General features: G+C 42.0%; 1 protein-coding gene across 1 annotated transcript; it reads right to left on the bottom strand.

The window, feature by feature from the left end:
- Positions 1–6,148: 6,148 nt before the first annotated feature.
- On the bottom strand, positions 6,149–20,398 carry LOC120043742 (transmembrane protease serine 13-like). Its single transcript, XM_038988306.1, has 13 exons — positions 20,264–20,398; positions 10,164–10,332; positions 10,011–10,019; positions 9,480–9,629; positions 8,824–8,950; positions 8,461–8,556; positions 8,107–8,153; positions 7,775–7,934; positions 7,304–7,482; positions 7,094–7,189; positions 6,775–6,917; positions 6,430–6,585; positions 6,149–6,163 (listed from the first exon to the last, which is right to left on the bottom strand). Exons 1-13 carry the CDS (start codon positions 20,396–20,398, stop codon positions 6,149–6,151), a joined length of 1,482 nt encoding a protein of 493 aa, XP_038844234.1.
- Positions 20,399–24,540: the final 4,142 nt, after the last annotated feature.

Raw genomic sequence — 24,540 nt, 5'->3', positions numbered from 1 at the left:
TTAAAAAATGTCAATTCTTATTCAAATTCAATTTTTTCAAGAAATTATAAAATAGTTTGACAACACTTTTTGTTTCCAGTGATGAAGACATGGATGTCTCATGGTAGGGTGGGGTATGCAAAATGCATCAACTTTGAGCCCCTCTATCTCCTAAATGTTTTGGCATTCAGGTCCACCAAGTTACTTTCTGACCACTTCTACCATGGGAAAATATGTATAGAAAGTTGTGTTCAAATCAAAACGGGTGCAGTCCAAAAGCTATTGAAATTGAAAGGAACAACCCTACACTGTATGTGTGAAACACTTGTACAGGAGGTGTTTCTTTTCATGTTGAATGTTTCCTGTTTTAGCACTGATGAGATAAAGGATTGTGTCCCTTCCAACAGCGGAGCTTCTTACCTGTGTCAGCACAGACGAGCACAGTCAGGCACTCACAGTCAAAACACACACACACACACAGGCTAGACTAAACACAGATAGAGTGCATGTATACTGCGGCTGTCTGTGCTCTCTGACACACTTAGTTCAATGTTTTATTTTAACAGTATCTCAAAAAGCATGCAGCAGTGGATAATGTGAGGTACAGTATTGATCCACTACCTGGCTAAGGGAGTTACAGTGTCTTGCAAAAGTATTCATCTCCCTTGGCATTTTTCCTATTTTGTTGCCTTACAACCTGGAAATAAAATAGATTTTTGGGGAGTTTGTATCATTTGATTTACACAACATGCCTACCACTTTGAGGATGCAAAATATGTTTTATTGTGAAATAAGACAAAAAAACAGAACTTGAGCATGCATAACTATTCATCCCCCCAAAGTCAATACTTTGTAGAGACACCTTTTGCAGCAATTACAGCTGCAGGTCTCTTGGGGTATGTCTCTATAAGCTTGGCACATCTAGCCACTGGGATTTTTGCCCATTCTTCAAGACAAAACTGCTCCAGCTCCTTCAAGTTGGATGGGTTCCGCTGGTGCACAGCAATCTTTAAGTCATACCACAGATTTTCAATTGGATTGAGGTCTGGGCTTTGACTAGGCCATTCAAAGACATTTAAATGTTACCCCTTAAACCTCCGTCCCAGTCAGGTGGCCCTTGCTTAGTGGTGTTGCAGACTCTGGGGCCTTTCAGAACAGGTGTATATATACTGAGATCATGTGACAAATCATGTGACAATTGAGGCGGTAGGTAGCCTAGTGGTTAGAGCATTGGACTAGAATTGAAAGGTTGCAAGATCTAATCCCCGAGCTGACAAGGTGAAAATCTGTCGTTCTGCCCCTGAACAAGGCAGTTAACCCACTGTTCCTAGGCCGTCATTGAAAATAAGAAATTGTTCTTAACTGACTTGCCTAGTTAAATAAAGGTAAAATATAAAAATTCTCTGGAAGACTGAAACAGATTTCCCTGTATTTAGCACCATACATCATTCCTTCAATTCTGACCAGTTTCCCACTCCCTGCTGATGAAAAACATCCCCATAGCATGATACTGCCATCACCATGCTTCACTGTGGGGATGGTGTTCTCAGGGTGATGAGAGGTGTTGGGTTTGCACCAGACATTCCTTGATGGCCAAAAAGCAACATTTTAGTCTCATCATTTATTTGGGGAGTCTCCCACGTGCCTTTTGTAGAACACCAAATGTGTTTGCTTATTCTTTTCTTTAAGCAATGGCTTTTTTTGGCCACTCTTCCATAAAGTCCAGCTCTGTGGAGTGTACAGCTTAAAGTGGTCCTATGGACATATACTCCAATCTCCGCTGTGGACCTTTGCAGCTCCTTCAGGGTTATCTTTGGTCTCTTTGCCCTCTCTTGGCAGGATTGTTGTGGTGCCATATTCTTTCCATTTTTTAATAATGGATTTAATGGTGCTCCGTGGGATGTTCAAAGTTTCAGATATTTTTTTATAACCCAACCCTGATCTGTACCTCTCCACAACTTTGTCCCTGACCTGTTTGGAGAGCTCCTTGGTCTTCATAGTGCCGCTTGCTTGGTGGTGCCCCTTGCTTAGTGGTGTTGCAGACTCTGGGGCCTTTCAGAACAGGTGTATATATAGTGAGATCATGTGACAGATCATGTGACAATTATATTGCACACAGGTGGACTTTATTTAACTAATTATGTGACTTCTGAAGGTAATTGGTTGCACCAAATCTTTTTAGGGGCTTCATAGCAAAGGGGGTGAATACATATGCACCCACCACTTTTCAGTTTTACATTTTTTTTGCATTTTTTGAAACAAGTAATTTTTTTCATTTCACTTCACCAATTTTGACTATTTTGTATATATAAATTACAGGTTGTAATGCAACAAAATAGGAAAAATGTCAACGGGGGTGAATACTTTTGCAAGGCACTGTAGCTCTGGGTGAGTGAATAGTTAAGTTTTAATCTGTAGCTAGGGTCAAACACCAGTGTTAAAGTTGACTTCTAATACTGACTGAATCATTAAAAATGCATAATACACAGTAAAACTGCTAGTTAAACATTTAAGCCCACAATGATAACTATGAAGTAATAGGCAATCTGTGCTCGGGTCATCTAAGATAAGATGAGACACATTCTCTGTCTTAATGTCACCCTGACAAACAGCTCTAGATTAGACACTTTCCTCAGTGGAAAGTTAATGGTCTTGAGAGTGTGGATAAGATAAAATGGGAATTTGTACTATTTAATGTCTCAGGCAGAATGCTCAACATACCAGAGCCAGAGACCAGAGGTTGAGCCTTGAAGGACAGAGTAAAGGCAGTGCAAACACATCCATATCCTCTGAGATTAGTGAAGAGGACTAGGGCACAGAGCTGAAGAACAACTCTCTAGGAATGAGAGACCCATTTGGATGTTTGGTCATGGAGAAATACAAGTTTATTCTCTGTGTTTCTTTTGTATAGCATGTTCATTCATGCAAACACACACACTAAGTTCACACACACGCACTCATGCGACACAAGCCCCTGCACCAGTGGAGGCTCCTCAGAGGAGGAAGGGGAGGAACATCCTCCTCAGTGAATTTCATGAAAATAAAAAGTGAAATAAACTACACTCAATATATTCACATCACCAAATTATTAATAAAAACAGGTCTACAGTAGCCTCAACAGCACTCTGTAGGGTAGCACCATGGTGTAGTTGGCGGATAGCTTACTTCTGTCCTGCTCTGGGTACATTGACTTCAATACAAAACCTAGTAGGATCATGGTTCTCAACCACTTCCATAGATTTACACAGTAATTATAACAACTTCCGGAGGATGTCCTTCAACCTATTAGATCTTTGCAGCATGAACTGACATGTTGTCCACCCAATCAAAGGATCAGAGAATGAATCTAGTACTGAAAGCATAAGCTACAGCTATCTAGCACTGCAGTGCATAAAATGTGGTGAGTACTTACCTCGGAGACAAAGACAATAGTTGAACAAATTAATTTCTTAAAAAATTAAGGAGAAGCGCGTAAGAGAGAAAGCTATATTTCGTAGTATATATTTTTTTCATTTTCACTTACTTAGTTAGCGTCGATTGCAGCTAGCTAGTTTAGCCCACTTAATACCCGGCTCAAACAGAGAGGGATGCTCTGGAACTCTTCCAAGTCAAGGTAAGCTTTTGATTTAATTAATTCATACTTCTGTCTGTAATAAAGCCCTTTTTTGGGGAAAAACTCATTCATCCTATAGAGCTACATTTTTATGGAATGGTCTGCCTATCCATGTGAGAGACACAGACTCAGTCTCGACTTTTAAGTCTTTATTGAAGATCTCCTCAGTAGGTCTTATGATTGAGTGTAGTCTGGCCCATGGGTGTGAATGTGAACGGAAAGGCGCTGGAGCGACGAACCACCCTTGCTGTCTCTGCCTGGCTGGTTCTCCTCTCTCCACTGAGATTCTCTGCCTCTAACCCTATTATGGGGGCTGAGTCACTGGCTTACTGGTGCTCTTCCATGCCATCCCTAGGAGGGGTGTGTCACTTGAGTGGGTTGAGTCACTGACGTGATCTTCCTGTCCGGGTTGGCGCCCCCCTCGGGTTCGTGCCGTGGGGGAGATCTTCTTGGGCTATACTCGGCCTTGTCTCAGGGTAGTAGGTTGGTGGTTGAAGATATCCCTCTAGTGGTGTGGGGGCTGTGCTTTGGCAAAGTGGGTGGGGTTATATCCTGCCTGTTTGGCCCTGTCCGTGCGTATCGTCGTACAGGGCCACAGTGTCTCCCGACCCCTCCTGTCTCAGCCTCCAGTATTTATGCTGCAATAGTTTATGTGTCGGGAGGCTATGGTCAGTCTGTTATATCTGGAGTATCCGGTGTCCTGTGTGAATTTTAAGTATGCTCCCTCTAATTCTCGCTCTCTCTTTATCTCTTTCTCCCTCTCTTTCTCTTCTCTCGGAGGACCTGAGCCCTAGGACCATGCCTCAGGACTACCTGGCCTGATGACTACTTGCTCTCCCCAGTCCACCTGGTCATGCTGCTGCTCCAGTTTCAACTGTTCTGCCTGCGGCTATGGAACCCTGACCTGTTCACTGGACGTGCTACCTTGTCCCGGACCTCCTGTTTTGGACTCTCTCTCTACCGCACCTGCTGTCTCTAACTCTGAATGATCGGCTATGAAAAGCCAACTGACATTTACTCCTGAGGTGCTGACCTGTTGCACCCTCTACAACCACTGTGATTATTATTATCTGACCCTGCTGGTCATCTATGAACGTTTGAACATCTTGGCCATGTTCTGTTATAATCTCCACCCGGCACAGCCAGAAGAGGACTGGCCACCCCTCAGAGCCTGGTTCCTCTCGAGGTTTCTTCCTAGATTCCAGCCTTTCTAGGGATTTTTTTCCAAGCCACCGTGCTTCTACATCTGCATTGCTTGCTGTTTGGGGTTTTAGGCTGGATTTCTGTACAGCAATTTGTGACATCAGCTGATGTAAAAAGGGCTTTATAAATACATTTGATTGATCGAAATTTGATTGATTGGCTGGGCATGGCTCCCCAGTGGGTGGACCTATGCCCTCCCAGGCAAACCCATGATTGTGCCCCTGCCCAGTTGTGAAGTCCATAGATTAGGACCTAATGAATGTATTTTCATTGACTGATATCCTTTTATGAACTGTAACTCAGTAAAATCTTTGAAATGGTTGGATGTTGCGTTTATATTTTTGGTCAGTATATATATATACAACGAGCTCTTTGTATGTGGCTGCTATGAAAATGAACTGTGTTTGCGTCTGATCAGGGGTGTATTCATTGCGCTGATTCTGTTGAAAAACATTTCTTAAACGGAAGCAAACAAAATGAAACAGGGATAAACATACACATTGTCACATTGATTACTCAACATTTTATGGACCTAGTTTGTCAATGATGCCTGTTGGAGGATTAACAGCCCACTGGGCACGGACGTGAATTCAACGTCTATTCCACGTTGGTTCAACGTAATTGTGTTGAAATGGCATGGAAACAACGTTGATTCAACCAGTGTGTTACCAGTGGGAGATGACTTATAGACAATTACACCCTCGTGCTCTAGTCAGCTATTGATTAACAGCAGAAGAATGATATTCAATATCATTCATGAAGTTGAATCCTGGCGTTTAGAGTATGAGTAAAACATTCTGACTCAAATAATGACAAAATAAATTATAATTCCAATTGACACACAGTGATAGACATGGAAAAACAGAATCGATAATTCACACACATCACACCAAAAAGTGTACATAAGTTGAAACAATCAACAAACAATCAAGGAATCATCAGTGCCATAAGGTAATTAGTGTTACGTTAAAGTGATTAGAAAAATCTTCCTGATAAATTTTCTTCAGTTTCACAACTCTCAGCCATAGAAAACAGCAAGTGTAGTTCACTGTAGCATCAGTAAAGTCCATGTGAACCTGGAGTATATCCTGAGACAGGTTTATAGCTTTATAAGAGGTTGCAGTGTGAGTAAAAGACATTCCTCATAAAATATGTCACAAATATAGATATGCTCAATACTGTTTCAGGGAAACAATGATCCAACGCACGTTAAGATGACAGCAGTGCAATGACAGCAGATATCACATATAAAAGCCTTCCATTCCCTGCCAGTGTTGAAGGGTTCACACCAGTCTCATTGTCAGGTCCAAAAGACATGCTGAACATCCTTGGATGAGAGCAGCTGTGATCACATCACGGTCTTGCTTGCTGGGAGATGGAGAGTAGAAGGAACATGTTCAGGAGTCACATTACTAATAACACCATCCTACTCAATCCTTATTCTGACAGCTAGCTATAATTAGGTTTCACAGTTCTAAGTTGAACTAATGATACTGTATGTAAAATATCTAAATTAATATAAGTGCCCTCTGAAGCAGTACAGATGAAAATTATTGAATTATTGATAGAATTCCACCCCAGTGCGGAGGTTGTGCATGTGTCTTCCCAGTGGTCCTGGGTGCTCCTTTCCCTACCTGCATCTTACTGTAGACCCAGGGCAGCAGGCGGCTGACACGACTGTATACCCCCGGCATGTTCCTCCTGCCACAGCCTACCCCCCAGCTGGTCACCCCCATCAGGTACCAGCGCTGGTCTGAGTCCTTACACACCAGAGGACCTCCACCGTCCCTCTAGTGGAGGAAGGGAGCGGTAGGGGGAGTGGGAGATGGAAATGGATATGAGAGGAAGATGGAGAGAAGAAAAGGGAAGGAGGGACTAGAGCGACACAGGATGAGATTTGTGGACATCATGTAAGAAGCTGTGTGGAAGTAGCTACTGTCTGTGGTTCTCTGATGGGTCCTAGTGTCCTCTTTACTCACCTGGCAGGAGTCCTTGCTTCCCTTTATATCTCCAGCACACAACATGTTCTGAGAGACCTGGCCATTGTAGACTGTGTTTCTGTTACATACACTGGAGTCAATGATGTCCACAGTCACCTCCATAAGACTTGTGGATCCACGGGCTGAACACAAAGCAAAAAAAAAACAGATATCACCATACAGAATAACACACCAGATTGTTTTCTAGTCCTTAATTACATCACATATCATGCTGTATTTCTATTTCCTCTTCATGTTCACCCCAATGTCAAACAGAACCTAACAGTCGCCCCCCTGTGCCAGTCCCTGTGACTCTCACCTGTCCCCTCCTCTGTCCCAAATCCAGAGGTCCAGCATTTTGTCCCAGGAGAGACGGTCTTGTCATAGGCAGGCAGGCACACAGGCTGGATGCTGTCTGAAACAACACACACACACACGTTAATTATGACGATCAAAGATAATAGTGATCCAGTATGGTGTAATGTGCATCAGTAATCATGTAATATTATTAGGTTAAAGGTGAACTCACTGGAGTAGTGTACGTAATGTGTGAGTTTAAGCAGGGCAATGTCATAGTTGTTGGTGTTGTCATCATAGCTCTCATGGACAATGATCTTCTCCACCATCTCAGGGACAGGCAGCATCGTCTGAGAAACCATGCCCATGTACAAACGCCAGTTATTGGGCACCAGGTACGATGAGTCTTTCCTAGAGATAGAAGAGTTGTTAGGTAATTTAACTCCTCACTGATAACTGTTTTAGCCATGTTCATCCTAAGCACTGTTCAGTCTTAGCTAGCTCACTTTGGTTAGCTTTGTTCACTTCCAGATCTGTTCTGTCTTTGCATCTGTTCTGTTATAGCCCAGTTCTTTTGTCTTAGCATTGTTACATTTCAGGGCTATTCTATATGTTCTGTTTGATAATGTCATTACTGTTCTGTTTTACATTGTCTCATTACAGTTCCTTGTCCATTGTCTGCTGTGTTGTCTGCCGTACTGACCTGGGGAAGCAGTGGGCTGCTGTCACCACAAAGTCAGGAGCCACCAGGGTGCCTCCACAGGTGTGAAAGCCCCGAAAGTGGAGGCTGACCTGCCAAGGCCAATCGCCCAGATTCGCTGCAGAGCCCCCTATGATTCTGGACGACTGCTGCCGGCCACAGTCTACCATGTGGACAGAGAGAGGGAGTAAGTTGGTCCGTAGTCCTAATACAGCATGGGGATTTGTATTTGGTCCTCTGTTCATCAGGAGAGCTAGATGAAACTCTATCCAGCCTTAAAACACCACTGGTTGCCTTTGTGTATGAACTGTGAGAATGTAAAGACAGTTACTCACTGATACACTGCAGGGATACAGTGTCCTTGTTGAGGCAAGATGAGCTACTGAGCACAGACAGAAACGCACAGTTAAATCAGATCACCAATGAGGTCACATGTTTTATTTGCCTTACTCACGCCATCTAATGGTGACATTGTTGGCTCTGATAAATAATCAGAATATATACACACAAAAAATATATATATATAAATAAATACAAATTTAAATGTATTTATATATATTTTTGTGTATATATTCTGATTATTTAGGGGGTGCTGCAGCATCCCTACTTCCCGCAGCTATGTACATGTCAATGTTTACTCAGTGTGTGACATATGCAAAGGGCTGTTGAGTATGTCCAGGAGCACTCACTTTACTGACACCTTTCCCTGGATGGTGTTGCAGGTCTGCCCTGTCACAGTGAGAGTGGTAGAGGACCCATCTTTCACACTGCTAGTGCTATGACTCCTAAATAAATAGATGCAGGGAGTTCATATACACGTCCCCACATCACTACCTCACACCACTAAACCCATTGATTATTGGTTATTGTACTGAAATATTGAGGGAACTAGCACACAAGCATATCATGCACCTTTTATACATTCATTAAACTGTGTACATTATGAATAAAATGTGATTTGATTTTGATTTATTTGATGGGTATGGTCACACAGGTTTGCACAGTTCAATCTTTAGACCAAAAGAGGGCAGCAAAACAGCGGAAGATCTTACGCTCTGAAGCCTAGTTGTGCACAGGTCTGGTCAGCCAGGCCCTTGTTCCAGCCACTGTAACATACAGGGAGGAAACTACCAACGCTGTTTGTCTTCACCTGGAGAGCCCCGTTCGACCCGAACCGTACTGGATAATACACAGATACATCCCTCAACTAGAACATCACTGGATCACACAGATACATCACTCAATTACAACCGCACTGGATCACACAGATACATCCCTCAACTAGAACATCACTGGATCACACAGATACATCACTCAATTACAACCGCACTGGATCACACAGATACATCCCTCAACTAGAACATCACTGGATCACACAGATACATCCTTCAATTAGAACATCACTGGATCACACAGATACATCCTTCAATTAGAACATCACTGGATCACACAGATACATCCCTCAATTAGAACATCACTGGATCACACAGATACATCCCTCAATTAGAACATCACTGGATCACACAGATACATCCTTCAATTAGAACATCACTGGATCACACAGATACATCCCTCAATTAGAACATCACTGGATCACACATATGCATCACTCAGTTAGAACATTACAAATCCATTACAGATCCAGAAAGGATCCTTCTGTTTTTGTTACTGACAACAAAAACTAGGTGATAGCTATTAGAATACTGACAACAATTGGTCTCATCACTGCCCAGTTTGCATTCCTGTTGGCCATCACACTCCACAGTGTTGGAGGGACAGCTGTCTTTCTCCATCTCGCTGGGCTGGTAGGCTTCACTGCTGCTTAGGTGGCCAGACACCAGGGATGGGCCATAACATACTGGACAGAGGTCAAAGGTCAGAGGTCAAAGAGAGAGGCCAGAGGATATCCAGAGGCATGGAAGTCCCCATGGTAGTATACCAAAACAATGCAATATCATACCAGGTATATTACATTCACATCATACCCTTAATATGGAATTTATGATTTTGGAAATAGATGTTTCTGTCATAAATTCTAACATATTGTATTGTTACATTATGTCCGTGTTAAATGATGTTACATTATGTCCACATAATTGTACTGTATGGGTTCTCTGTAAGTTATTGGTCCAGTTACCCCCCAGCCAGAGAGCAATAACGAGGAAGACAAGCAGTAGGGTGGCTTCTCCTGATCCTCTGTAACAGTGGGAACTGTTCCCACACGATAAGCTTTTCTTACGACAAGGGGCTGCAGGGGGGAGAAACAGGGACATTTTAGGTTTAGAAAGAGAGCGAGAGATGGAGCCCTTTCATAGAAAGAGTTGTAGTTATAGTTAGGGGAAGGAATATATGTTGAGGATCGAAAAAGTTAAAGGGAATGTGAGGAACTTACGGGTACTGTGAGAGACATGGATGACATTTGCATGTGGCATCGGCTGGTTGATGTAGTAAGGTTGGGAGGGGGTGTCAGACCACCCTCTTGTTCCCACCACCTCTCCATACTGAGGAGGGGGCTGGGTGGGCACTACTGCTAAGTAGTATGGGGGTGGATGGTCACTGTTCTGTGGAGAGAAGGGAGTCAGGTAGGTTTTCAATGGCATTAGTGGGCTACGGACGTGATCAAATTCTAAACACAGGCAGGACTTCTATGATTACATCTGAAGTTTAACTCTAGCTGAAATCCTACCCGACCCTGAACTATAAAAGACACAACTGATGAAATATACAGTGCATTCGGAAAGTAGTCAGACCCCTTACTTTCCGAATGAACTGTATGTACAGTTACAGCTTTATTCTAAAATGGATGGAATCATATTTTACCTCCTCAATTTACACACAATGCCCCATAAGGACAAAGTGAACTGGGAGACTAGTTAGGATTGAGGGAAAGATGAACGGAGCAAAGTACATAGAGATTATGGTAGAACATTTACAAGATTATGTTATAATACTCTCTCATCGATGAGTACTCAAGCCTCTGGGGCTTGCTGGCTTGGTGGTAAAACCTACAGCCTGCGTTCCATAGAATGAGTTGGCCTCTGTGTGGCCCCAGATAGAGATAGCCTGAAGGAGTAGAACAAACCCCTCTTTGTCTCTAATCATCTTTGCATCTGAGACACTAAGCTGGGGGGTAAAACAACACCTGGTGCACATAACTCACAAGATGAACCCAAGATAGCTTGTGATGCCCCAAGCTGCCGGGGAGGGGTGGAACCAGCCATGGCTAAGCATTTTTAGTGTCAGCTATATAAGAACCATGATTCCTCTGTAAAGTTGGGCTCTCAACGATCACTGATGGGGTGGTCGTTGACCAACTCCATTATTGCAATTCTTAATCAATAAAAAATATTGATTGTTTGAAGAAATAATAAGTCTCTCTCACTTAATAAAGAATTTTCCACGACAAGATTCTTGATGAAAACTTGTCCAGAGCGCTCAGGACCTCAGACTGGGACGAAGATTCACCTTCAAACAAGACAATGACCCTAAGCACACAGCCAAGATGACGCAGGAGTGGCTTTAGGACAATTCTCCGAATTCCCTTGAATGGCACAGCCAGAGCCCGGACTTGAACCTGATCGAACATCTCGGGAGAGACCTGAAAATAGCTGTGCAGCGACGCTCCCCATCCAACCTGACAGAGCTTGAGAGGATCTGCAGAGAAGAATGGGAGAAACTCCCCAAATACAGGTGTGCCACGCTTGTAGTGTCATACCCAAGAAGACTTGAGGCTACAATCGCTGCCAAAGGTGCTTCAACAAAGTACAGAGTAAAGGGTCTGAATACGCATGTAAATATGATAATTATTTTTATAAAAACCTGTTTTTGCTTTGTCATTATGGGGTATTGTGTGTATAGATTGATGGTGTGTATAGATTGATGAGGGACATTTTTTTAAGTCCATTTTAGAATTAGGCTGTAACGTAACAAAATGTGTCAAAAGTGAAGGGGTCTCAATATTTTCCAAATGCACTGTATGTTTGGCTGCATTTCAGATACATTTTTGAACATTTTAATGTTGCAGTGATATGACTTAGGCCTAGCGTTTGAGCGAGCGAGAGAGAAAATTATTTTGATAGCAAGCCCTGATCCCAATGACTCGACTGCACCCGCATGAAGAGAAAGCAAAATGCTATTTTTCAGGGATTCACAAGGATCATTTGAATTTCCTGAGTGATCAAGTTAAGATCCAACATCTGTATGACAAACATTGATTTGCGGAAGGTGTTTTTGTAAGTCCATGGCATGTTCTTCGCAATATTCTAACACACACACACATCAGCATCACAAGCATGTTGTAAAGGTTGTTATGGTAATGTGAGCAATGCTGAGAAGTGTTGCACCAATACGTCTACTCAGTGGATCCAAACCAACAATCTACTCAGTGGATCCAAACCAACAATCTACTCAGTGGATCCAAACCAACAATCTACTCAGTGGATCCAAACCAACAATCTACTCAGTGGATCCAAACCAACAATCTACTCAGTGGATCCAAACCAACAATCTACTCAGTGGATCCAAACCAACAATCTACTCAGTGGATCCAAACCAACAATCTATTCAGTGGATCCAAACCAACAATCTATTCAGTGGATCCAAACCAACAATCTATTCAGTGGACCCAAACCCGAATGGCAAATTACTGGTCAGTAAAACACAACTGAATTTACTAGCAAACATTGAAAGCCAAGATACAATTACATAAATACTCATTTAAATGCCTCAAACTTCTACTAATCTCACATTTAAATAAAAAATGCATGGTCTATCAGCCATACCAGGCACAAAACTAGACCTGGCAATGTTTTGTTCCCAAACCAAGTAGGAACAAAAGTAAAAAGATCAATATTATCCAATAGACATGTCCGATGAGTTATAGAAGAGAGTAAATCCAATTACCTGGTCATGTTCCATCTGTGTGTGGAGGCCTGGGGTCTGAGGCCTGGGGTCTGAGGTGGTCTCACTGGGGTCTGGGTCACTTCTACAGGAGAAATCCTATAGCTTCGTGAGTCTCTGTCCAGTCTCTGTCTGTTCCACAGGCATTGGATTCCAATCCTCTCTCCCTCCACCTCCTTCTTTCCTCTTCAATACTGGCCCAACTGGTTCCACCATGGAAAGTGGGTGACACGCACACAACAGCCAGACACACTTAACTAGTTGTTTTTTTAATGTTGTTTTCTAAAGAGATAATTTGAATGACTAAATACAATTACAATGCAATATCTTATGTTAACTATGAAGATTAACACAAATTCACTCCATGAATGTTTAGTAAGATTATTATACTTTTTTATTCAAAGTTTATTGAGATAAAGACATGTACACATTGAACAAACAATCATCCGAAGCATTGCACAATAGTATTTATAGCTTACGAAAATGTTAAACACCAGTCAAAAACAAAGAAAGAAAGAAAGAATAACACACAAAGCACAAAAAGCCACTTCTACCTCTATCAATGACGCCACAACAAAAATAGCTTATTTGAGTATGCTCCTCACATGAAGTCACATGTTTGCTGTCATGGATCTGAAATAGACAAAACATGTACTTTTTCAACACTTGTCACATTCTGGATCAAGTGATTTATGTCAGTGTGACAGGTCCTGTAGGATGTTGATTTGTACAAACAAGGACTCAACTACACTTATTGTCATTACAGGAATAAAACCATCCCAACTGAGGACAATGTTTTTTAGAGTAGAACAATTACTATCACTGCTCTACCAAAACCATTCATGTACATGCAACTCTCCTGATGAGAGAATGAGAATAATAAACTAAAAGTATATTGTTGTCTACAGTTGCTTACAGAGAGTCCAGATGACATTGTTCTCTGTATTTTACTTTGAGTGGAATTTATTTTTCAAATGACAAAAAAGGAGGGGCATTTCTGCTCAACGGGTCAGCAGGACAGTATTAAGTTTCAATGATGCCTGGCCAGAGGTTGTTTCTGTGGACAAAGAGAGAGAAGAAGGGTATGACTGTATGACTATGACTGTGTGAGTGTGAGTGTGAGTGTGAGTGTGAGTGTGAGTGTGAGTGTGAGTGTGAGTGTGTGTCAGAAGTCCTCACAAGGATAGTAAAACAAGGAAAACCCGGACAAGTAGGGACATTTTGCCTGTCCCCAATGAGGAAAAGGCTATTTTAGGTTTAGGATTACAATTAGGGTTAGGTTTATGGGTTAGGGATTATGTTTAGGGTTAGGGAAAATAGGATTTTGAATAGAAATCAATTGTTTGGTCCCCAAAAGGTATAGTAAACCAAACATGTGTGTGTGTGCCTGTGTGTGTATCAGATTGTCCACTGTGTTTGGATAGCTCAGACAAATATATTTTTGTATGTACATTTGAATATTATAAAAGCATATAACAAAGACAATGGTAGTGTTCTCTTCTCTGTACACCTCCAAGTGGCCACATTTTACTACACCTACAGCAGGGCTCTCCAACCCTGTTCCTGGAGAGCTACTGTCCTGTAGGTTTTCGCTCCAACCCTAATCTAGCGCACCTGATTCTAATAATCAGGTTTGGATTGGTGCAAAAACCTACAGGAGGGTAGCTCTCCGGGAACAAGGTTGGAGAGCCCTGACCTACAGTGACCATTCAATGGCTCATCTGCTGTTTCAACTGAGAATTACACATATGACAGAACAAAACAATCATAACTCCAGGACTGATCAATGAGGAAAATAAAAATGAATGTTAAATTAAATTAGAATGTCATACATAAACAACAAATCTTCTGTACCATCATTCACCAAATAATTACGTTACACCCTACATTCTGTCATTCAGGGCTTTACTATAAGAATGTGGACCTCAGTCAGTCCCGTGGAATGGAGGGAAGCCTGCATTGGACTAACAAGTAGATACTGTTCTGAGAGAAGAACAGCACATTGGAGAGGGGGGTGGAAAATGGCAGTTAAATAGTTTTTATTCGACCCTTGGGGGGAGCAGGAGTAAGACCAGATACAGGCTCTCCTGTGTTTCTACAGGAGCTGCTACCTGCACAGACCTTCAGAGGGTTTGGGGCTACAGTGGAGCAGAGGCAGGATGTTGATGAGTAAGCTACTGTACATGTGGGATTGACTCTGCTCTTCTAGGGCCAGGAGGACTGCACTGGGATATATGGGCGGGATGGGGGAGGGCAGTGTTAACCACAGTCTGTATTGTACAGTATGCTTTTTATTTTATTGAACCTTTATTTAACTAGGCAAGTCAGTTAAGAACAAATTCTTATTTACAATGACGGCCTACCCCGGCCAAACCCGGACGACGCTGGGCCAATTGTGCGCCACCCTATGGGACTCTCAATCACGGCCGGATGTGATACAGCCTGGATTCAAACCAGGGACTGTAGTGCCACCTCTTGCACTGAGATGCAATGCCTTAGACTGCTACACCACTCGAGAGCCCACATGAACACATGTAAGGTTCTCTCTTTTTTTGTCTTGGGCTGTTGTGTGATAAAGCTATGTTGGCAGGTGAATAACAGCCCTAGATGTAAAATAAGTGTGCTTTTGACAACCCTGTCAGAGCATAAGTCAAGTAGTTAATGAAAAGGGATATACTGTCAAATAAACCAATAATATAGATAATGATGGTATATACCTGAGCCATCCCAGTAATATACAGTAAGCACATTTACAGTAAGCACACCACATCCCCTCACCATGTACTGTTAGTCTATATGTCCAAATCCAGATAATTTACAGTGGGATGTGATGTACTCGCATATATCAGTCAATAATACCTTATGTACAGTAGTTTACTCAAATGGGATACTAGAATTATCACAGTAGAGATCAATAAGGTATTTTGACAACTATGTGATAGACAAGCAGTTGTTACAGGCTTTGGTTTTTTCATTTATATTTTGAGGTTGGACGTTAGCAAGTTAGCATGTAGGGCGCACCTCGTTAGTCAGTATGTGTTACACTTGTGTTGGTTACCATCCCATTAGTGGGAAGGTGTTTCACCTGTGCTGGCCTTTAGTTGGCGCGACCCATTTTATGTTTCGAGAAAAATAATCCTTTATCTGAGCTTTGTTTTCTCTTTGCACTGCCAATTTGGTTTGTTTCCTGTCTTTAAGTTTGGTGTGGGTTTTTATTTTGCTTGCCTCTTCTTTAGTGGGCGCCTTTTAGGTTTCAGTAGTTGCTAGTCAACTTTCAGTGGACACCCCCATGAGTGTCTTTCAGAACCCCTCCTGTTGAGTTTTGGTTGTATGGTAGAAAAATTACAAGATTGTTTTAATACTGTTTATGCATCAAATTAGGTTTGATGAGTACCCTCTCATCTGTGGGACTGAGTTGGGCTTCTGGGGCTTGATGTTAGCAATTGCTTTATGATGGCTTGGTGATATAACATGAAGCCTGCATTCCATAGAATGAGTTGGTGTTTGTATACTGTGAGGTGCCGGGGAGGAGATGTCTCTGGTGTGAACGGCTGATGGGAGGAATCTTGTCTTAGGGGCCAAACCCTGGTTGTTATACAATTGGAACAGCATTTACTGTGAAGACTATCTGGCTGGGGGATACTCCTTTCTACAATACAAATCGTAACCTTTTGACCTATTCCAGACATCTGTTTGTCACATATTCAGGAGGATGTGTCTTAACTATAAAATACTGTGGTTCTGCTCGTTGAGCTCTCGGCATCACACTTCAGAGTGTGGGATTGACCAGCTTCATTATTGCAATAATTAATCGATATTAAATAAAGATGCTTGTTTGAAGAAATGAGTCTCACTCTCACAACATTTGTTAGTCAGTTTTAGTTTTCCCTTCTGTTTGAGTGACATTTTTGGTTTTCTTGCTGGGGAATGTAACCGCACTGGGCCTGTAGTGCTGTAGTATAATTAAAGATAGTTTCTCAATGAAGACATCCCGCTTTTTATTTTTTGCTCCCCAATTTTGTGATATCAAGTTGGTAGTTAGTCTTGTCCCATTGCTGCAACTCCCGTACAAACTCGGGAGAGGCAAAGCTTGAGAGCCATGCGTCCTCCGAAACACGACCCTGCCAAGCCGCACTGCTTCTTGACACACTGCTCGCTTAACCCGGATGCCAGCCGCACCAATGTGTCAGAGGGAACGTGGTACAACTGGCGACCGTGTCAGCATGCATGCACCCGGCCTGCCACCAGAGTCGCAAGAGCAAGATGGGACAAGGACATCCCAGCCGGCCAACCCCTCCCCTAACCCGGACGACGCTGGGCCAATTGTGCACCGCCTCATTGGTCTCCCGGTCGCAGCTGGGAGACCCCGGGTCTGTAGTGATGCCTACTGCGATGCAGTGCCTTAGACCGCTGTGCCACTCGGGAGGCCCACCGCTTAGGCTGTTACAATTTTTTTGAATGGTCATAGTTCTGGTCTGCTTAAAGGGCTACTGCAGTTCTTGATTTGGCCTTGTTTTAGATCTGGTTAATTAAGAAATGCTAGCGGCCGTGACTGAATTCAAATGTGAGTTGGTTTCGGGGTGTGGTTTGATGTAGGTGTCTCGTATGTTTGCAGGTGGGAAAAGTTAGCTAAATAATTGTGCTAATTTGCTTCAGCGTGGCAGTTATTTAGACTATCCAAAGTCTAACCATCTCCAAGGTTAGTTGGGAACCGTCAATTTACACAATGTAAATGACAATTTATAGATGCTTTGAGGTTTAAGTCATTGAAATTTGGAGTTATTGGGATTTTTATATTAGAGATCCAAAGTCAACCCAAATGTATCACAGGCATTACAATAGGGTCTTGTGCAGCTGCACTCCAAATTGATGATTTAAAGCCAATTTATGCTTGATCTGAAAATGTGGTGGCGGCTCCGTATGGAGAGTGTGACACAATTGCAGAGGCCAAATCAAGCTCCGTACTGCATTGCCGTGCACCTCTCAAATCGAGTAATAATGTGGAGGGCTCCGCATTGACATGATTGGTTGGTGGGGGTGGGAGGTCCTGTGAAAACACACTCACTTCCTTCACAACAGCTTTGTGATGTGCAAAAAGTATGTTTGTTCTAACTTCTGCGGAGGCCCTATCGCAGTAAATGCTGTACTACCACTGCAGATGTCAGATTGACCATGCAGAGCGTTTTACTTGTGTGCTGCCAGCTCTGGGCAGGATTGAAACAACCCAACCTTAATTTACGTTGTGATGCAGTCACAACCAACTTTATCACCAAAATGATCCTATTTACACATCGTAGGACATTTTGATAGAATTTTTTTTTTTGACTCATACTGTAGATGCCACACCCGGTTTTCTAAATGAGAAGTTGTTTTTAGGGATAGTTTCTCTTTAACGGTTGGCTCTTGCATAGGCACCAATGTGAGGGAGTTATTTTACACTGGCCTGGTTTTTTAAATCTGGGCTGGTCACGTCATTGGGCGAAAGCGGGGAGGGAGGAGCACCCTTCTCAAATCAAACAGTAATCTGCACAAGTCGGTCATGTTGTCAACAAGCATGCTGCATCGTCCAGAATCTCTTTTCCATTAAATAAATGTGAGAATTTAAGCTAGTTTTCATTTTTTTAAATTTATCCTATTTACTACATATGCTTAATTATTTTTGTTTTGAGACTACTTTGCTGTCGGACAGAGCAGGCACCTGGATCACACCCAGGAGGCAGCCCGGTTCCAAATCAAATGCAATCAAATTTCAGATGATGCAAAACACACCTACACAGGCGTGATTAATCAAACCCCCTCATTAGCAGCTGGGTCTGGCCTGCTTAGCTAATTGACTGGATATGAACCAGAAAAAAAAGGAGCGAGTGAGATGTTTCGCTTCGTCTCCCGTCTCTAGTATTATCCCGGCCAGGGCACAAAAAAATCCTGATTCCACTAATCACCTCACCTCCTTACACCAAACCAATTAGCTGATCAGCTAAGGTCCTGCCCTGACTGCTGATTGGTCACATGAAGTGGTTGTGAGAGTAATGGCATTGTGGCATCTGTCTGTTTGGAGGCTATTTTCTAGAGCTTGGCAGAAGCCCCACCTGACTCATCTGGAGAGAAGCTGATAGAGAGAACATCAGGGCTGAGTGAGGACAGCTTGGTGGGCACATAGTAAGATATGAGAACGGAACATAGTGTGTTTCACTCTACAAGTGTGTATATAATGAAAAATATAGATTTTCATAAATGTTAGAGGTTAAGATACTGTTTCTACTGTTGAGCCCCTGTGCCCCCCTCCCTTTATATTCACATACACTACTGTTAAGAGCACCAAGCCCACACATTTAGATCTGTCTCGAGGTGAGTTAAAACAGATTGCTGTATATTGCCTGGAGTACCACATCATACTGTAGCCTGTGTATTATTAGTAGTAGTAGTAGTAGTAGTAGTAGTGACAAATAGGAGAGGAACCTTTTTATCTTTTTTTTTTTTTTTTTTTACAACTGACTTCTTTAACTGTCCTCACACCGATGGCTCTGATCATGCCTCAACGCCAGAAGAGGCAGATTATGGTGGCCCGGAGGGACCAAGGAAACTAGAGGCCTAAGAAGATGACCCCTATCACTGTCTGTTGTGTACTGTTCACACTGGGGATATTGGCCGTGGGCGCTTACTTCAGTATTTCTCCTCTCCATCTCATGTCTCCAAAAACTAAAGTCTGGAGTTTCTCTAAATCATATTCCTGTTGTAATGTCGCCTGTAGAATTGCACCTTCAGATTCTCTTTTCCCCTATCATCCTCTCTACCCTTCTCCATTCTATATCTTCCACTCGTCTCCTCCAGTCTGGCATCTTGTCGACAGCAAGTTCTTCTTCTGCTCCCAGTCATTGAAGTTCATCAACGGCGTGTGATGGGAAAGCAGACTGTGCTGGTAAAGAGGCTGAGCTCACCTGTGTCCAGCCAAACAGCCAATGCCACCTTCCCAAGCAAAACCAACAGCACCCACTCCACTGTCTGTTTTACCTTCTCTCTATCATCATCCTCTCATCTCACCATACCTCTCTCTGCCTCTACTTTCTCTTAAAGGGACAATCTGCAGTTGCTACATACATTTTTGGACTTATAAATGAATGAGATATATATATATATATATATATATATACCCATTGATTCTTGAAGAATGTAATTTATCAATGCCTCGTAAACTGAGTTTAACTGTTGTACCCCATCCGAACATAATATACTTTGGCTTAAAACAAGCTTAATCTTTGTCAACAAAGTAAATATACACAAACATATAGTCCTAACATGGTTCAAAATACAATTTTGATATCATGGAGGTCACCCCATCCCTCAGCTTTTTACTGAAATGGGTGGGGAATTGGCTTTATTGTTTCAACTGCCGATTGCCTCTAACTCATCCTCTTTCTCTGCTCAGTGTGGTTGGTGGAGGGCAAAGTGGACGCGTTTCAGGTAAAGCTACTCCACCATTACACACAGGCCTACAAAATGTCTACCTTTAGTAAGTTTGCTAGACTATCACACTGGCAATGTAGTCATACTTTGCATTTATCTGTCTTCTAATGCCATTTATTTTGCTCTCACTCCCTCTTTCTCTCCCAGGGTGACAGGAACACGAGGGGACTCCCACTGTCTGGTTTTGGCAGCTGGTGGGGGTGGTGCCCCCCGGGGCACCTTGGGGTTTACTGCAGAGTATGTGATGGATAACAGATACCTCATTGTGTTGCATTCCCACTTTTACAGGTGTCGTTGAAATTCCTTACCTGATATGATTTGGTTCTCCTTTTTTTTTCAGAAGTACTACTGAAAATCCAGTTTCTCTCAGCGGTAACTACTGTAAACTGACTGGTATTCTCTCTCAATGAGCGCTGATTGGTTCTGGAAAACATTCACACAGTCAAAGGACATACACATTGCACTGACTCACAATACTGACCTGTAAAGTTTCTTTGTATTCTTATTTTATATTATCTTAGAGATGTAAGTACTGTATGAGTTATGTATTTAATTAAAAAAATATATTCTATGGTTGATTGATAACGACTTGTCCAATTTTGACATGCAAAAAAAAAGACAACGTACTGTTGTATTCAAAAGTTTATTGGATTCTTGTGGCTTTTTATAATAAATAACATTTGAGCGGATATGCATGATGGAGAGATTACATGGGAGGCATCATTTGAGGGAATGGGAGAAATATGGCTGTACATTCATATTAGTTGGAAGAGGAATGTGGGACTAAGGGGTCAGTAATGTCTGGGTACATTATAGATTCAAACATTCTGTTGTCTTAAGTGCAATAATGGATGAGGTCACTATTTCCGCTACTACAACTTGGCACAACAAAGTGTTCTCAGAATTTCCAAACCACAAAGATTGAACTTTTGCTTCACCTATCCAGTTTTCAGTACAGTTGTCAAAATAAAGGGAACAAGGAAGACAGTTGGTACTAGGTCATCCAGAACTGTGTAAGGGCATTTCAACAGAACACGTGAGTCACTTTCACAGTTCGGCTTTGTTTAGAGGTTATACATGTAACATTTCCACCTGCAACTAGTGCCAAATGTCAATTACATACCAGTAGTAGCAAAGGAATAGATATCACAAGAATAAAATCTACTTTTTAGAATGCTGCGTGACGCTGCAAATTAGTTGTGTACAACTTCCTGTATTACGATTGGTTCTCGTTTGTGAGGTTGACAACAATAGCAAGAACATTAGCAGTACAAAACTTCTTCGTCCTTGTAACAATCTTTTTCGGATTGTGATAAGGTAAGCTGTACTATGTCATTTTTAAGCATTTGTAAGCAGTCTCCTTAAAAAAAACATGATGCAATTGGATTTATTGCTTAAATCTTACATGTTGCTCCTTTAAATTACACTATATTGCATAGCTCCATAGGTTCTAACATTCAGGAACCTTTGAAGGTCTTTTCACACATCACAACAGACCTAAACTATACATGAGAGAAGACACCACTATGTGCCTTCCAAACATTGACAAAAGGGCCACATACTGTAGTAACAGAAAAAAGAGGCTAGCTTCCCAGAGTGAGAAGGGGAAGCTTATACATCAGTGCATTACAGGCAAAATAAGTATTCAAATCTGAGCAGCAAGGTCTGCACTATGTACTTCATCTTTGTACTTAATTGATTGGCCAGAATCTCTTTACAGGTGATTTCACAGGTCTGAACCAGACAGTCTCCGTTTAAAAACAATGAAAACTAGCAGTGCTGCAGACCTCAAGGACTGAATAACCTTGCACTATAAGCCTATGTTCCTCATCTACCCTGGATCAACTCCATTTCCCATATGCCACTTTGATTACTGTTGCTCTTGTCATTTTTATTGCTTACATTATCACAGTAAAAGGAACTCAAAATGGTTTATTGGAATCCTGCAGTAGCTACAGTATAGTCATGTTGCTGTGATGTCAGGGCAGCTTTGCGAAAGCAAATCCCATTGAGGGAACTGCAGCAGCCTGTCCTACAGTGCGTGGATGTCTTCCTCTCCGTAGTGGTGTTTGTGTTTGCATAGTATCACTGTTATCTTAGGAGAGTATGAATCAGCCAGGGATTCAGTGCCACAAGCTCAAAGCCATGTCCAACCAGCGATAGTACATGTACTACTGTCGATGGCCTAACCATGGTGTCGGTCTGTTCTCATTTAAGATAGCAAAGGTCATTCATTCAACTTTACCCTCATGTTAAATATACATTTAGGTTCATTCGCTCACTGCTCCACCGATACAACACATCTCTGTTTACACACATGTCTAGCACAGCCGAAGAATATACATATCTAAGGTAAAGTGCCCAAAATATCCTCCTGCTATTGCTACAAGCCAGTGCATTTATTTGAAGGGCTATGCTATGGGAACAGCAACACCAGGGGTTGTCCACATTAGAAACAGGTTCAGCAAGTGATTGAGGGAGGTATATTTGTTATGTTTATACAAGGACAGATTCAGCAAGTTCCTGGACAATGGACATAGACGTGAACTTCTTCCCTGAACATGGTTTTCCCTCAATTCTGTCACACACTGGAAGTATCTTCAAAACAAGACATTCAGTGTGTTAAAAACGCCACTATTGTATCTTGACAGTGTAGTTCACTAGCAATGGGTTTCCATAGTAACTTAGGAACCAAATGACATTCCATTCCTGATCAGATATGGGTTTCTCAGGGTTATCCCAGTCCATTCCTGATCAGACGTGGGTTTCTCAGGGTTATCCCAGTCCATTCCTGATCAGACGTGGGTTTCTCAGGGTTATCCCAGTCCATTCCTGATCAGATGTGGGTTTCTCAGGGTTATCCCAGTCCATTCCTGATCAGACGTGGGTTTCTCAGGGTTATCCCAGTTTGGCAAAATAAATGGGCTGAATATGGGATATTAGTTATGTCTCTATTTTACACTGTCCAGTAAAGATCTGTTCCAGTCTTTCACTCTACCTGCAACTTAACTGCTGCCCCATGCATCTCTTTATGGTGTAGTTAGTGGAGGTATCCGTAATGACTGTAGCTGATCGATATCTGTTTTTTTGCAGATGGTGAATTTGTGTTGAATCATGAGCCATGAATGAACCATCATAAATTCTGCTGGGTACTTATTGCAGTGTGTAAAAACATGAATGTGTGTGAATGTGCTCTGTACAGCAAAGAGAGATCCATTTGTAAATGACTTACTATAAGAAATGTGGTGGATATTTCTGTTGGGGGGGGGGGGGGGGGTTAATGTTCAGAAGACCCACTTTACCAAATAGTGTGCATAGCCTTGGCACACTGGATGTAGCAGGGGTTGGCATGATATGAGGAGATTTAGATCCAGGTTCAAAGCAGACAGAACTTACCACATTACATGTGGTTAAATCTTGGATTCCGGAAAGGAACACAAGAGAGAGTACATGTCTATTGTCAAGCATTGTGTCTCTAAATCTGCCCTGGGGTTTCACATGCTTATAAATGCATTAAAAAGGTTATTTGTCTTAAAAGCAGCATTATTAGAGGTTCATTTTTTCTAGGGGGTTGGTTTCAAGGGATTGTCTATAATTTCATTCATCAGCTTGCAGTAATATTCGCTTGCGTTTTTCTGCATTTGGTAAATGGTTTTGCAGTATTTAGTCTTCCTATCAGCAGAGGAAGATAGAAGCGCTAACAGGCACCAGTGCTTTATATCAAGCAAAGAAAGTGTATTAAGTTCTGAACTGGATCCTTTCTCACGTCTCACCACAGCATCACCCTTTTAAAGAGCTTTGTTTCTAAATATTATAAAATAGGCTTAATTAATCACTTTTGGATAGGCAGAGTTAATATCATTGTATTCTATCTAAACAACACTAAACTCTATGTGAATCAGAGCATTACTGAATAAGCTGAATCTGAAGTGGAAGAATGTCACTGGAGATTGAATTAGACTGTGTGTTTCCACAAAACACAATATTTGAATTTGTAGACAGTTTCAGTTAAGCCCAGGGTAGTGCGGTTGGTGAAGAGAGGAGCAGGATCCAGCACAGTTTAAACAACATTATTACATCGCGTTATTCCCTGTCTCAAGCGTATATTCAATGAATCTCTTTTTTTTTATTATCATATGAAAAACAGTCCTAGGTTTAAGATTTTTTTTTAAACAATATATCAACTTGAACATATGGGGGTGGTTTCCCGGACACAGCCTAAGCTTATTGGACTAACAAACACTTTCAATGAAGAATCTCCATCAGACGTGCTTCTCAGTCCAAAAAACCTGCCCAAGAAACCTGCCCATGGAGTCACATGAGTGCATACACATGTTTGTGCATATAAATATATGCATAGATATAACTGTATATTTATATATGGTTGTACATACATGCAAGTACTC

This window comes from Salvelinus namaycush, chromosome 3 (assembly GCF_016432855.1).
Source record: "Salvelinus namaycush isolate Seneca chromosome 3, SaNama_1.0, whole genome shotgun sequence".
NCBI classification, from domain to species: Eukaryota; Metazoa; Chordata; class Actinopteri; order Salmoniformes; family Salmonidae; genus Salvelinus; species Salvelinus namaycush.
Note: the sequence above shows the minus strand (reverse complement) of the source record. Positions and strands in the feature narration are given on the sequence as shown.

Excerpts from the sequence above, each read along its gene's own strand:
- LOC120043742 (XM_038988306.1), bottom strand. The coding sequence starts at position 20,398 with ATGAGGTATCTGTTATCCATCACATACTCTGCAGTAAACCCCAAGGTG. Across the intron at positions 8,557-8,823 it reads GCACAACTAGGCTTCAGAGC|GAGTCATAGCACTAGCAGTG; the intron begins GTAAGATCTTCC and ends CTATTTATTTAG. Across the intron at positions 8,154-8,460 it reads CAGGGAAAGGTGTCAGTAAA|TAGCTCATCTTGCCTCAACA; the intron begins GTGAGTGCTCCT and ends GTCTGTGCTCAG.